We start from the raw sequence: 13,147 nt of genomic DNA on the forward strand, positions 1-13,147 counted from the left end.
AGAAAGACAGAGGAAAGAGAAAGACAGAGAAAGAAAAGGAGAGAAAGAAAGAGAGGAGAGAGAAAGAAAGAAAGAGGAGAGAGAAAGAAAGAGGAGAGAGAAAGAAAGAGGAGAGAGAAAGAAAGAGGAGAGAGAAAGAAAGAGGAGAGAGAAAGACAGAGGAAAGAGAAAGACAGAGGAAAGAGAAAGACAGAGAAAGAAAAGGAGAGAAAGAAAGAGAGGAGAGAGAAAGAAAGAAAGAGGAGAGAGAAAGAAAGAGGAGAGAGAAAGAAAGAGGAGAGAGAAAGAAAGAGGAGAGAGAAAGAAAGAGGAGAGAGAAAGACAGAGGAAAGAGAAAGACAGAGGAAAGAGAAAGACAGAGGAAAGAGAAAGACAGAGAAAGAAAAGGAGAGAAAGAAAGAGGGGAGAGAGAAAGAGGAGGAGAGAGAGAAAGAGAGAGGAGAGAGAGAAAAAGAGAGAGAGAAAGAGACAGAGAAAAAGAGACAGAGAAAAAGAGACAGAGAAAAAGAGACAGAGAAAAAGAGACAGAGAAAAAGAGACAGAGAAAAAGAGACAGAGAAAAAGAGACAGAGAAAAAGAGACAGAGAAAAAGAGACAGAGAAAAAGAGACAGAGAAAAAGAGAGAGAAAAAGAGACAGAGAAAAAGAGACAGAGAAAAAGAGACAGAGAAAAAGAGACAGAGAAAGAGACAGAGAAAAAGAGACAGAGAAAAAGAGACAGAGAAAAAGAGACAGAGAAAAAGAGACAGAGAAAAAGAGACAGAGAAAAAGAGACAGAGAAAAAGAGACAGAGAAAAAGAGACAGAGAAAAAGAGACAGAGAAAAAGAGACAGAGAAAAAGAGACAGAGAAAAAGAGACAGAGAAAAAGAGACAGAGAAAAAGAGACAGAGAAAAAGAGACAGAGAAAAAGAGACAGAGAAAAAGAGACAGAGAAAAAGAGACAGAGAAAAAGAGACAGAGAAAAAAAAGACAGAGAAAAAAAAGACAGAGAAAAAAGAAAAAAAAGACAGAGAGAAAGATAGAGAGAGAGAATTTTTCAGCACAAAAGTTCGGGTCCCCATTGTCTTCAATGGGGTTCATGATCTGGTTTAAGTTCAGGTACAGTTCTGGCACCCAAACCGAACTTTGGAATAAAGTTTAGGTAGGGTACCAGAACCCGAACCTCCACGGGTAAGCTCGTCCCTAGTCATGAGCTTTTCAAGATGCAATTGTTAAAAAGAAGCCAAAATAGTCAAATGGTGGTGGATTTCTTAGTAACAGAACATACAGAATTTGCAACATTAAAAACAGATATCAATGTCCCCGTGATGAAGCAGGGCGAAACGCTGCATTGGAGATATGTATTAAGTTTGTATTGAGGGACTTGTACAAAGTAAATGTTGTACCATAATTGTGATTTGTGTGTGGATATGTGTGTTTTAATCATTTTCAAGTTGCACATTTTGTGTGTTTCTATTAATAAAGTAGATTTTGGAGACTACATAGTCTGTTTGGTATATTGATCTGGTATTTCAGCGTAAGTATCTTGTAGTAAAAATGTATAAGCTAAAGTTCCCCAAAAGGGGCACTGGTTTGAAATAGGTTTTATAAATAGGGTGATGGATGCAGATGGCTTCTCTCATCCATTGCCAATAATTGCCTCACTATAGACAACATTTAAAGGGATTATCCACTCCTTTGCCATGAACATGAAAAATGGCAGGAAACTGAAACAAAAGTATTACAAAGTTGTGCACCCTTTGATTTCTTCTTTAGCTACACCCAGAAACGTCTTTAATTTTGTAGCAATAGTGGAGTGGGAGGGATGTACAATTTCAACACCACATGGCAACATGCTAGCAAAACCAGACCACTTAGACAGAAGGCGTAAATTATTACAAAAAAGTCAGTGGGGTACATGGAAGCAAAAAGTTGACCCAAATTCATTAAGATACTATTAATGAATTTGGTGAATCTTACTCCAGCGGACTCTCTCAAGACTGATGAATCGGGCAATATAGCGTAAACATCTTTTGACAGAGTACTCTGAAATCAAAGGGGATCTGTCACTGTCGTTCCAGAGGGATTTTCAAGCATAATAAAGTGAAAAATGTACTCTAAAAGGCAAGTATGATGGTGACTAGAGATGAGCGAACCTTTAAATGTTCGGTTTGTCCCGGCTTGGCAAACTTCTCGAGGTTCACCAAATAATTAATCGAACGATTTGTCAAACATACTGAACCCCATTGGATTCAATGGGAGGCGAAACCAAACGCATACACAACCGTTCAAACGGGCTCAAAAGCTGCCAAAACAGATCAAATTAGGGTCAGATACCAGGAAAGTGTCATCAATTGACCCAGAGTACAAGTAGTATAACATTATTATTTATTATTATAGCGCCATTTATGCCATGGCGCTTAACATATGAAAAGAGGTCACTGACTGGTACAAGAGGAGAGAGGACCCTGCCCGCGAAGGCTCACAAACAATCTTCAAGGGATAGGCGAGGATACAGTAGGTGAGGGTACAGCTGGTCATGCAGTAATGTGGTGGAGCAAGGTTTACCGCAGGTTGTAGGCTTGTTGGAAGAGGTGGGTCTTCAGGTTCCTTTTGAAGGTTTCCACGGTAGGCTAGAGTATGATATGTTGGTGTAGAGAGTTTCAGAGTAGGGGAGATGCATGGGACAAACCTTGTATGCGATAGTGGCAAGAAGAGATAAGAGGGAAGTAGAGAAGGAGAGGATGGGAGGTTGCATACAGATAAGTACAGGGAGACTAGGTCAGAGATATATGGAGGAGACAGGTTGTGGATGGCTTTGTATGCCAAAGTTAGGGTTTTCAACTTGGGTCTCTGGGCAACAGGGAGCAAGTGCCGGGATTGACAGAGGGGAGAAGCCAGGAAATAGCGGGGTGACAGGTGGATTAGTCAGCCAGCAGAGTTTAGGATAGATTGGAGGGGTGCGAGAGTGGTAGAAGGGAGGCCACAGAGTAGGAGGTTGCAGTAGTCGAGATGGGAGATTAGGAGGGCGTGCACTGGTGTTTTTTGTAGATTCATGGTTGAGGAATGTGAGGATCCAGGAGATATTTTAGAGTTAGAGTCGGCAGCAAGTGGAAAGGGCTTGGATCTGACGTTTGAAGGAGAGATCAGAGTCAAGCTTGCGGGACTGGGGAGAGTGGGCAGCCATTGACTTTGATGGATAGGTCAGTTGGTGGGATGAATGAGATGGTGGAAAGATGATGAATTCAATTTTATCCATGTTACGTTTCAGAAATCTAGCAGAGAAGAAAGATGAAATAGAGGACACATATTGTGGGATTCTAGTTAGAAAGGAGGTCCAGAGAGGTAGATCGGTGTGCCATCAGCGTAGAGGTGATACTGAAAGTCGTGAGACTATGAGCTGTCCCAGGCCGAATGTGTAGATGGAGAAGAGCAGGGGTCCTAGAACTGAACGTTGGGGGACACAGACATATAAGGGGCGAGATGAGGAGGTGGTGTGTGAGTGGTAGACACTGAATGTCCTGTCTGTTAGGTATGAGGAGATATAAGAAAGGGCCAAGTCTGTAATACCAAGAGATCAGAAAGTCTGTAGTAAGAGGGAATGGGCCACTGTTTAGAAGGCAGATGCCAGGTCCAGCAGGAGGAGGACAAACTAGTGTCGCTTGGATTTGGCAGTTAGTAGGTCGTTGGTGACTTTAGTCAGGGTAGTTTCAGTGGAATGGTGAGGTCAAAAGCCAGATTGTAAGCGGTCAAAGAGAGAACAGGAGGAGAGTTGGGAGGACAGTTCAAAATGGACATGTTGTTCCAGTAGTTTTGAGGCATAGGGGAGAAGTAATATTGGGCGATAGCTAGACACAGAGGATGATTTAGGGGAGGGCTTTTTGAGGATGGGTGTAATCGAGGTATGTTTGAAGCAAGAAGGGAAGACACTAGTTGTTAGTGACAGGATGAACAGGAGGGTTAGTGTTGGGATGAAAACTGTGGTAAGGTTTGGAATGAGGTGGGACAGGATTGGGTTAAGTTCACAGGTGGTGAGATGTGATTTGGAGAGTAAAAGAGGAAAGTTGATCTTCTGTGATGGCGGAGAAGCCGGTTTTCGTGGAGGAGAGTTGAGTAGTTATGAGGAGGGTCTGTGGGGATTTTAAGCAAAAGCTTTGGTTTACGTTGTCAATCTTCTGCTTGAAGAATGAGGCAAAGTCTTCAGCTGAGATGAGAGGGAGGGGGAGCTGGTGGACAGAGGAGGGACTTGAAAGTACTGAATAGCTATTTAGGGTTGTAAGACAGGGATGATATGAGAGATGAGAAGTAGGTTTGTTTTGCTGCAGTGAGCAATTGCACAGTATTTTGACAACTTCTGTTACTGGACGGGCTACTCCGCTCCCTTTCTTTGGCAGCCGCACGCTTTGTAGATGAGGGCCAGAAAGCGCAAGTGCTCCAGTAGATGGCAAGCGCTGCATCAAGTGGCCTCAGCTGCTCTTCCTTCACCTTCACATAACACACAGTACAGTCCTCAGAGGTGGCACCCCAATTACCCTCGTTTCCCCCCGCGTCACAAGTGTCCAACTACCCTACTGACTGTGGGGAACCACAGATGGGCGAGTCTGCAGAGCGGTTCACGCATTCTATTCTGGGGCATCAGAGGTGTGATCCAAAGATTCACAGCCTCAAGAGGAGGAAAGCATGTTAAGCGATGCCCAAAATTTTTTTCAGTTTGATCCGGGGCCGAACGAAGTAGGGTCCGAGAAGAATGCAAAACCTCGTCACCACAAATTAAACCCTGGGGGTGGAGGTGATCCTGATGAGACTTAGATACCTGAGGTGCACGCGGACTGTACTGTGCTGTCAGGGCAGGAAGAGGAAGACTCTCAGGGCGAGAAGTGGGAGAACAGAGGATGACAATGAGGTTGTAGATCCCACTTGGTGTGAACCCAGAGGCATGCAGCTGAGTAGCTCAGCAGAGGAGGAAGACAAGGCGGTTACGTTGCAGCTTCCCACACGGAGTAATGCAACCACGACAAGCACTGTATCCTCAACCCCAACTCTGGCAGTGGCCAGCAGAGTTCAGGGGTCTGCAATTTGCAGGGATGGCAAGGGTCGCCTAGACTGGGTCTTTTTTGAGACTGCAAAAAATGACACAATTCACGTTATCTGCCAACTTTGTTAAAAACGAGTAAAAAAAAAAATGCAATCATTTGACTACTACAAGCATGAACTGACACATGCGCGATCAACATGTGTTAATCTGGGAATCTCACTGTGCTAAAATGCAGACTAGCCGGCCTCACCAACCACCGGCCTCCCCATCAACCGCATGTTCTGCTTCTTCCTCCTCCATCACTGTGGCAAGTGTTCTCACACAGGTCTCCGGCCGCAGAACCTCCACTTATTTACCCGCTACAGACGGGGTGAGAGTGAGAGCCCGTCAGCTGTAACGGAAGTGGACATGACTACTGTTTCTGATTCACCGAGCACACCCCATCTTTCTCAATCCACCGTAACATCTCTGCCTGCCCCTCTCTCACAGTCCAGCAGCTTGTCATGTTCACTCCGCCTTCTCTCAGCACTGCAGCCAGCCCTCAATCCCACAGTTGTGGCCACATAAAAGATTGTTTCCTCCTACAAAAGCCAAAGCAAAGAGCTTGAACTTCACCATCTCCAATCTGTTGGCCACGGAAATGCTGCCTTTCAGTCTCGTGGATACAGACGGTTTCCAAAAGCTGATGGGCGTCGCAGTCCCCCAGTACCAGTTGCCATTACTTCTCTAAGAAAGTTGGGCGCTACACCAGCATGCTGCAGACATCACCCGTTCCTTGAAAAAATCTAGGTCAGACAGGGTGCATTTCACCACTGACACCTGGACAAGCAAGAATGGCCAGGGGTGTTACATCTCGCTGACTGGGCACTGGGTGACTCTGCCGGTTGTGGGGGCAGGCGGGGAATGTGCTGCTCTACAAGTCTTGGAATCCTCAAGGCTTGCAGGGCGCTTGGCGATTTAAAACTAAACCAATACCGACCAGAAGATGGAGAACTAAACTACTAGACAACAGGAGTTGTAGGGACTAAACTACAAAACACCTAGGGTTGGAAAACGAAACAAATACACACCAGAACATGGAGAACCAAACTGATAGACAACAGGGGTTGGAGAACAAAACTACTAAACAGCTAAGTTTGGAGAACTAATCCACTAGACACCAAGTCTTGGAATCCCCAAGGCTTGCGGGACAAACCTCTGTATCTAACACTTCCTTCAGGGCTTCTGCCTCCTCCACCTCCTCTAGCACCCCCAATCTCTGCCTTAATGAGACACACGTTCCAACAGTGCAGAGAGAATCCAGAGCACGTACAGTACAGACCAAAAGTTTGGACACACCTTCTCATTTAAAGATTTTTCAGTATTCTCATGACTATGAAAATTGTACATTCACACTGAAGGCATCAAAACTATGAATTAACACATGTGGAATTATATACTTAACAAAAAAGTGTGAAACAACTGATAATATGTCTTATATTCTAGGTTCTTCAAAGTAGCCACCTTTTGCTTTGATGACTGCTTTGCACACTCTTGGCATTCTTTTGATGAGCTTCAAGAGGTAGTCACTGGAAATGGTTTTCACTTCACAGGTGTGCCCTGTCAGGTTTAATAAGTGGGATTTCTTGCCTTATAAATGGGGTTGGGACCATCAGTCGGGTTGTGCAGAAGTCAGGTGGATACACAGCTGATAGTCCTACTGAATAGACTGTTAGAATTTGTATTATGGCAAGAAAAAAGCAGCTAAGAAAAATGAGTGGCCATCATTACTTTAAGAAATGAAGGTCAGTCAGTGCGAAAAATTGGGCAAACTTTGAAAGTGTCCCCAAGTGCAGTTGCAAAAACCATCAAGCACTACAAAGAAACTGTCTCACATGAGGACCACCCCAGGAAAGGAAGACTAAGAGTCACCTCTGCTTCTGAGGATAAGTTTATCCGAGTCACCAGCTTCAGAAATCGCAGGTTAACAGCAGCTCAGATTAGAGACCAGGTCAATACCACTCTGAGTTCTAGCAGCAGACACATCTCTACAACAACTGTTAAGAGGAGCCTTTGAGCAGCAGGCCTTCATGGTAAAATAGCTGCTAGGAAACCACTGCTAAGGACATGCAACAAGCAGAAGAGACTTGTTTGGGCTAAAGAACACAAGGAATGGACATTAGACCAGTGGAAATCTGTGCTTTGGTCTGATGAGTCCAAATTTGAGATCTTTGGTTCCAACTACCGTGTCCTTGTGCGACGCAGAAAAGGTGAACGGATGGACTCTACATGTCTGGTTCCCACCGTGAAGCATGGAGGAGGAGGTGTGATCGTGTAGGGGTGCTTTGCAGGTGACACTGTTGGGGATTTCTTCAAAATTGAAGGCATACTGAACCAGCATGGCTACCACAGCATCTTGCAGCGGCATGCTATTCCATCCCCAATGTGGACAATGCCACTAATGTCTGTAAAGTGCTGTGGAATTAATGGCGCTTTATGAGTAAAATAAATGTAAAAAAAAAAATCTGGGAGTCGTTTCACTCCTTTTTTAGACCAGACGGTGCACCTGCAAAACAGAGTTCAAGTCTGACCTGTAGTGAACAACTGCAGAAGATGGTGCAGGAGTATCTTCAGCTAAATACCTATGCCATCGGGGGGGGGGGGGGGGGGTTTGGACCCTTTTGTAATTTTGCCCTAGAAAAATTGAAGAGTGCCCTGAGCTCGCCTGTCACATCTTAGAAGATTTGTCATGGGCGGCAGCCAGCGTTCTCTCAGAACGTGTCTTCAGTGTTGCTTGTGTGTTCATGGATAAGAGCATCCGGCTGTCCCCTGAAAGTGTAGATAGCCTAACTTTCATCAAGATGAACAAGTCATGCATCTCCAAGGACTTTTACCCCCCAGTCGCAGATTGGGAAGACTAGGCGATGGTGTACTTTTTAGTGGTGCTGCATTGATCTCACCTTATTGCAGTCTGTGACACATATCTCATGGCTTTTGTGTGTAGCATCGGCATCTCTGCCTCCTGCCGGACAGAGAAGCTGTTCCCCTCACCGCCGCGGTACAGGTCCGGCATCTCCCCGCTCCCCTGCTGCTGTGGTGCGCACCGCGCGCAGCTTCCCGGGCACTGTGCTTAGGGCGCGCGCTCCCTCCCTCTTAAAGGGGCCGCGTGCGCCGTCCTATAGAGTCCCCGGCCAATGGAAGGAGGACTTCCTCTATATAAGGCACCTTCTCCAAAATGGAGGTGCCTATGCAAGGTTGTTGTTCCGGGTGCTTAACACTTACTCCAGCCCTCAGGTCCCGCTGCCTGTCAGTCCTGCCCGCCAGTCTGTTTGTCAGTCCAGCCCGCCAGCCTAACAGTTCTGTTCTTAGTCTGTCTACAGTTGTGCCAGCCAGCCTGCTTACCTGGAGCACCTGTCTAACCTGCCGTGCCCGCCAGTCTGCCTACCTGAAGCACCTGCCTGTTACCTGTCGTGCCTGCCAGCCAGTCTACCTGGAGCACCTGCCGAACCAGCCTGCTTACCTACCCGGTCCACCCGTCAGCCTTCCTGCCGTGCTCATCCGCTGTACCGGTCAGTTCCTGCCATCTGACCCATGGGAGTCACCTGCTCTCACACAAGGTGCCAGAGTGGCACCTGGTCCACCTGCCCGGTTCCTCCCTAGTTCACGGAGTCGACTAAGCCGCTGTGTGACCTTGATCGGGCCGAGTAGGCACTTAGTCACGCCCCTCTGGTCCCTCCTTGCACCGAAGCACAGAGGTTCCACCACCCGGACTCGTAACACTGTGCCTGTTGTTGCTAGTGCAGCTGATGTTGTTAAATTTTTTTGGAAATGTGGAGACTCTAAGTTGGGTCTCCATCTGATGGGTTGCCTGTAGTGGAAGGAGTATCAGAGCCGCATTATACTATTTCTACTATGGGGAAATTAATACTGTCTGCAAAGCGCTGTGGAATTATTGGTGCTATATAAGTGAATAAAATAAATAAATAGAAATTTATGCCACTTTTGTGGTATCTGCCCATAATTATTGGAAAAGTTTGGTCTCCAAGTTGGGTCTCCTTCATGTATGTTGCCTGAATTTGACAGAGCTCTCAGAGCACCAGGCCTACATGTGTCACTCATCCACCAGTTACTGATCAAAGTTTAAGCTGGAAATGCTGCTCTAAGCCCTGTCCAATGCTGAAATGTGTAATGGTTTCAGGAACATGCTATTAGCGCAAATGTGAACTCCTGGCTGTAGCACAACACTAGCACAAAATAATTAAAAGCTGAAATGTGGCGTACTTTCTGCAGCACGGTAGTAACAGAACAAATTTAGATTTCATCATGCGAACCCCTGTATGGAGCAGGATATCAGTAACAAAGAATTAAAAGATGAAATGTAGCTTCCTTTAACGTAGCATGGAAGTAAGAAAAACAATTTCCACTTTATCATGTGTACCCCTGTATGGAAAACAATATCAGCACCAACGAATTAAAAGATGAAATGTAGCCTGATTTAGGTAGCATGGTAGTAAGAAAACCAATTTGTATTTTATCATGTGTACCCCTGTATGGAGCAGAAGATCAGCAACAAAGAATTAAAAGAACAAATGTAGCCGGCTTTTGGTAGAACAATAGTAAGAAAACTAATTTCGATTTTATCATGTGTTCCCCTGTATGGAGAACAATATCAGCACTAAAGAATTAAAAGAACAAATGTAGTCTGCTTTAGGTAGTATGGTAGTAAGAAAACCAACTTTGATTTTATCATGTGTACCCCTGTATGGAGAACAATATCAGCAAACAAGAATTTTCAAACTGAGATCTGGCCTGCTGTATCACGTTAGTAACATAAGAAATTAGATTTTTTAATATGGATGAGGCCTGTATACAATAGAATATATGCTCCAAACAATTTAAAATTGACATCTGGCCTGCTGTATCACGTTACTAACAGAAGATTTTTATTTTTTTTACTGTGGATGAGGCCTGTATTAAATAGAATATATGCTCAAAACAATTTCAAACTGAGATGTGGCATGCTGTATCACGATAGTAACATAAGAAATTAGATTTTTTAATATGGATGAGGCCTGTATACAATAGAATATATGCTCCAAACAATTTCAAATTGACATCTGGCCTGCTGTATCACGTTACTAACAGAAGATTTTTATTTTTTTTACTGTGGATGAGGCCTGTATTAAATAGAATATATGCTCAAAACTATTTCAAACTGAGATGTGGCATGCAGTATCACGTTAGTAAAAGGAAAAATTTGATTTTTAAAGGTGTAGTCGTGCATGGAGTACAATAGAAGCAGTGCACAACAGAGTTCTATGAAATGTGCCCTGCTGTCTTTATCTAGACTTCACTAATGGCATGGCACAAAAAAATTATCTGTCCTGGAGGTCGATTTCACAGACACACAGGTCCCTATCTATCTAAACTATCCGACTTAGAAGCAACCGCCTAGCTAACTAGCTAAAATCGCTCAGTAACAAGGAGTACCCTCTCTGATCTGTTATACTGACAAAATGGCACAAAAACAATATGTCCACTCTTTATCTATAGATAGGGACATGTCATTTCAGCAGGCAATGGCACAAGCCCTTGTGTCTGGACATTGTAGATGGTTCCTGCAACCTGACTGGCTAGCCGCAATTTGCACACATTAAGTTAGGAAAAAAACAAATTATATTACAAGCATGTCACTCCTGACCTCTCCCTACCCCCTACCCACTCCACTCATCAAACATGCCCCCCGCTCATCATATAGAACCACAATCCCAGCCAAAGTGCGGAGTATACTGTAGTTGAAACACAATCACTTGCTGCACTTTTACCAAATTTTGCCAATTTTAAGTGAAAATGCTGATGCATCCGATAACAAATCCGAATGTGCAACGTTCGTGCCGAATTTGAAATTGGCGAACATTTTTCGAACATGTACACTCATCTCTAATGGTGACAATTAATATGGCTGCACTGCCTGGTGGCCCCTTTGCAAAAATAAATGGTGGTGCAACAAAATGTTCTCAAAAGTCAAGGTCACAGCTCACCTCCTCCTCCTGTACAATGACTGATAACACCTCTATATATATTAAACATCACAGGATCCACCAATCACAATAAGTGAGGTGACAGTTCACCTCCTCCTCCTGTACAATGACTGATAACACCTCTATATACAGTAGATAACACAGGATCCACCATTCACAATAGGTGATGTCACAGCTCACCTACTCCTCCTGTACAATGACTGATAACACCTCTATATACAGTAGATAACACAGGATCCACCATTCACAATAGGTGATGTCACAGCTCACCTCCTCCTCCTGTACAATGACTGATAACACCTCTATATACAGTAGATAACACAGGATCCACCATTCACAATAGGTGATGTCACAGCTCACCTCCTTCTGTACAATGACTGATAACACCTCTATATACAGTAGATAACACAGGATCCACCATTCACAATAGGTGATATCACAGATCACCTCCTCCTCCTGTACAATGACTGATAACACCTCTATATACAGTAGATAACACAGGATTTATCATTCACAATAGGTGATGTCACAGCTCTCCTCCTCCTCCTGTACAATGACTGATAACACCTCTATATACAGTAGATCACACAGGATCCACCATTCACAATAGGTGATGTCACAGCTCACCTCCTCCTCCTCCTGTACAACAACTGGATATTCTAAATATAGTAGATAACACAGGATGCACCATTCACAATATGTGATATCACAGCTCACCTCCCCCTCCTGTACAATAATGGATATCTTAAACCTGGTGACAGTACCTTTTAACAAAACTAAACGTTATTTTACATTTTCCTTTGAGAAATCCTTACCAATCCCGGTGTTTGCTCCGGTGACAATAACCACTTTGTCGGTCAGATCGCAGCCCTGGAGGATATCCATAGCTGTGGTGTTCCCATCATACTTCTGTCTCGTGTTCATCTTTGCTGGCTGATCCTCAACGGTAAAGGCAAGTCTGGGGTCTAGGTAGGTGGTCCTCTTATTCAGGTGACTGAAGAGAGAGAAAAACAATTACCAATGTAAATGATGATGATAAAATACATCAATATTTGATTTCAAGGTCGATAAATATGAATATGTTTTTGAGGAGTGTTTTGGAGCAGGTCCACCCTGAAAAACACTTGAAAACTTACTCAAAAAAACTCATGAAAGTTTCTTCCTATACATTTCTATTGTAAAACGACTTGCTGGTCATATGTTCAGGATTTTGAATGTTTTTCTTCCGCTTCAGATATTGATAAAAAAATAATAATGTTAAAGCGACTTTTTTGAAATGGCTTCTGATAAAAAAAAACGCTCTAACCTAGGCACTGTCCGATCACAAAAAGGGCTTAAAAAAACTCTGCAAAACAGCTTCAGGAAACAAAAAAAATCCTCAAAAAATTTCCTAAAGAAAGAGCATCTCCTGACGTGGTCTGTACTAGAAAACTCGCTAGTTTTGACCGCCCAAAAAAAACTTCTGTGTGCATATAAATTTACGGTATGTTTATACTGATTTTTTTTTCTTAAGAGTTTTTCAGAGCAGAAACTTTGCAACTCTCCATTCAAAACCCATGGTTTTCGAACTCCTCGTGGTTTTTGAACAGTTTCTGTTCCAAAACTTCTGAAAAAAAACTCAAGTGAGAACATTCCCAAATACTACATTTCCACCTAAATTTTCCTTGCCAATATCATCAGTTTAGAAGCCGACTTTGATTGGGATTTTTGCTGTTTTGGTACTGTAGAATAGACAACGCTGTTGGCCGGTATTTGTTCTCCAGCTGAGCTAATGAATGGATCCTTTACGGGAACAAGTATGCTAATCAGTTCACCTCCAGAAGGTGGCACAGTGGAAACACACTTTCCTTCATTCTGGAGGAGAGCTAATTTGCACAAGACATAAAAATCTGTAAATGTTTGAACACATTTGGCAAAAGGGCCCTATACCGTACAGCAATGTAACGTATATGTATACTCACTCAACAAAATAGATCTGCCCGCTTTCATCGGTTTCTTGTTCCCAGCCATATGGGAGATCTGCAAGAGATAACAATGTATGTATTATTGAAGCATGGTCTAATTCTATAATTATAACAATAATAATAATAAAATAATAATAATAATAACATAA

General features: G+C 43.6%; 1 protein-coding gene across 3 annotated transcripts in view; it reads right to left on the minus strand.

Annotated features, from left to right (window-relative positions):
• The window catches only part of WWOX (WW domain containing oxidoreductase), a 1,169,433-nt gene that overhangs the window by 1,151,585 nt on the left and 4,701 nt on the right, over positions 1-13,147 (minus strand). For all 3 annotated transcript variants that reach the window (XM_073659143.1, XM_073659142.1, XM_073659144.1), the window contains exons 4-5: positions 12,996-13,053; positions 11,850-12,028 (exon numbers count right to left, since the gene is read on the minus strand). In XM_073659143.1, the coding sequence (XP_073515244.1) occupies positions 11,850-12,028; positions 12,996-13,053 (237 nt within the window). The remainder of the gene's footprint in view (positions 1-11,849; positions 12,029-12,995; positions 13,054-13,147) is intronic.

Source organism: Phyllobates terribilis, unplaced genomic scaffold (assembly GCF_046119375.1).
Source record: "Phyllobates terribilis strain yellow unplaced genomic scaffold, ASM4611937v1 Scaffold_13__5_contigs__length_258822181, whole genome shotgun sequence".
Lineage (NCBI taxonomy): Eukaryota > Metazoa > Chordata > Amphibia > Anura > Dendrobatidae > Phyllobates > Phyllobates terribilis.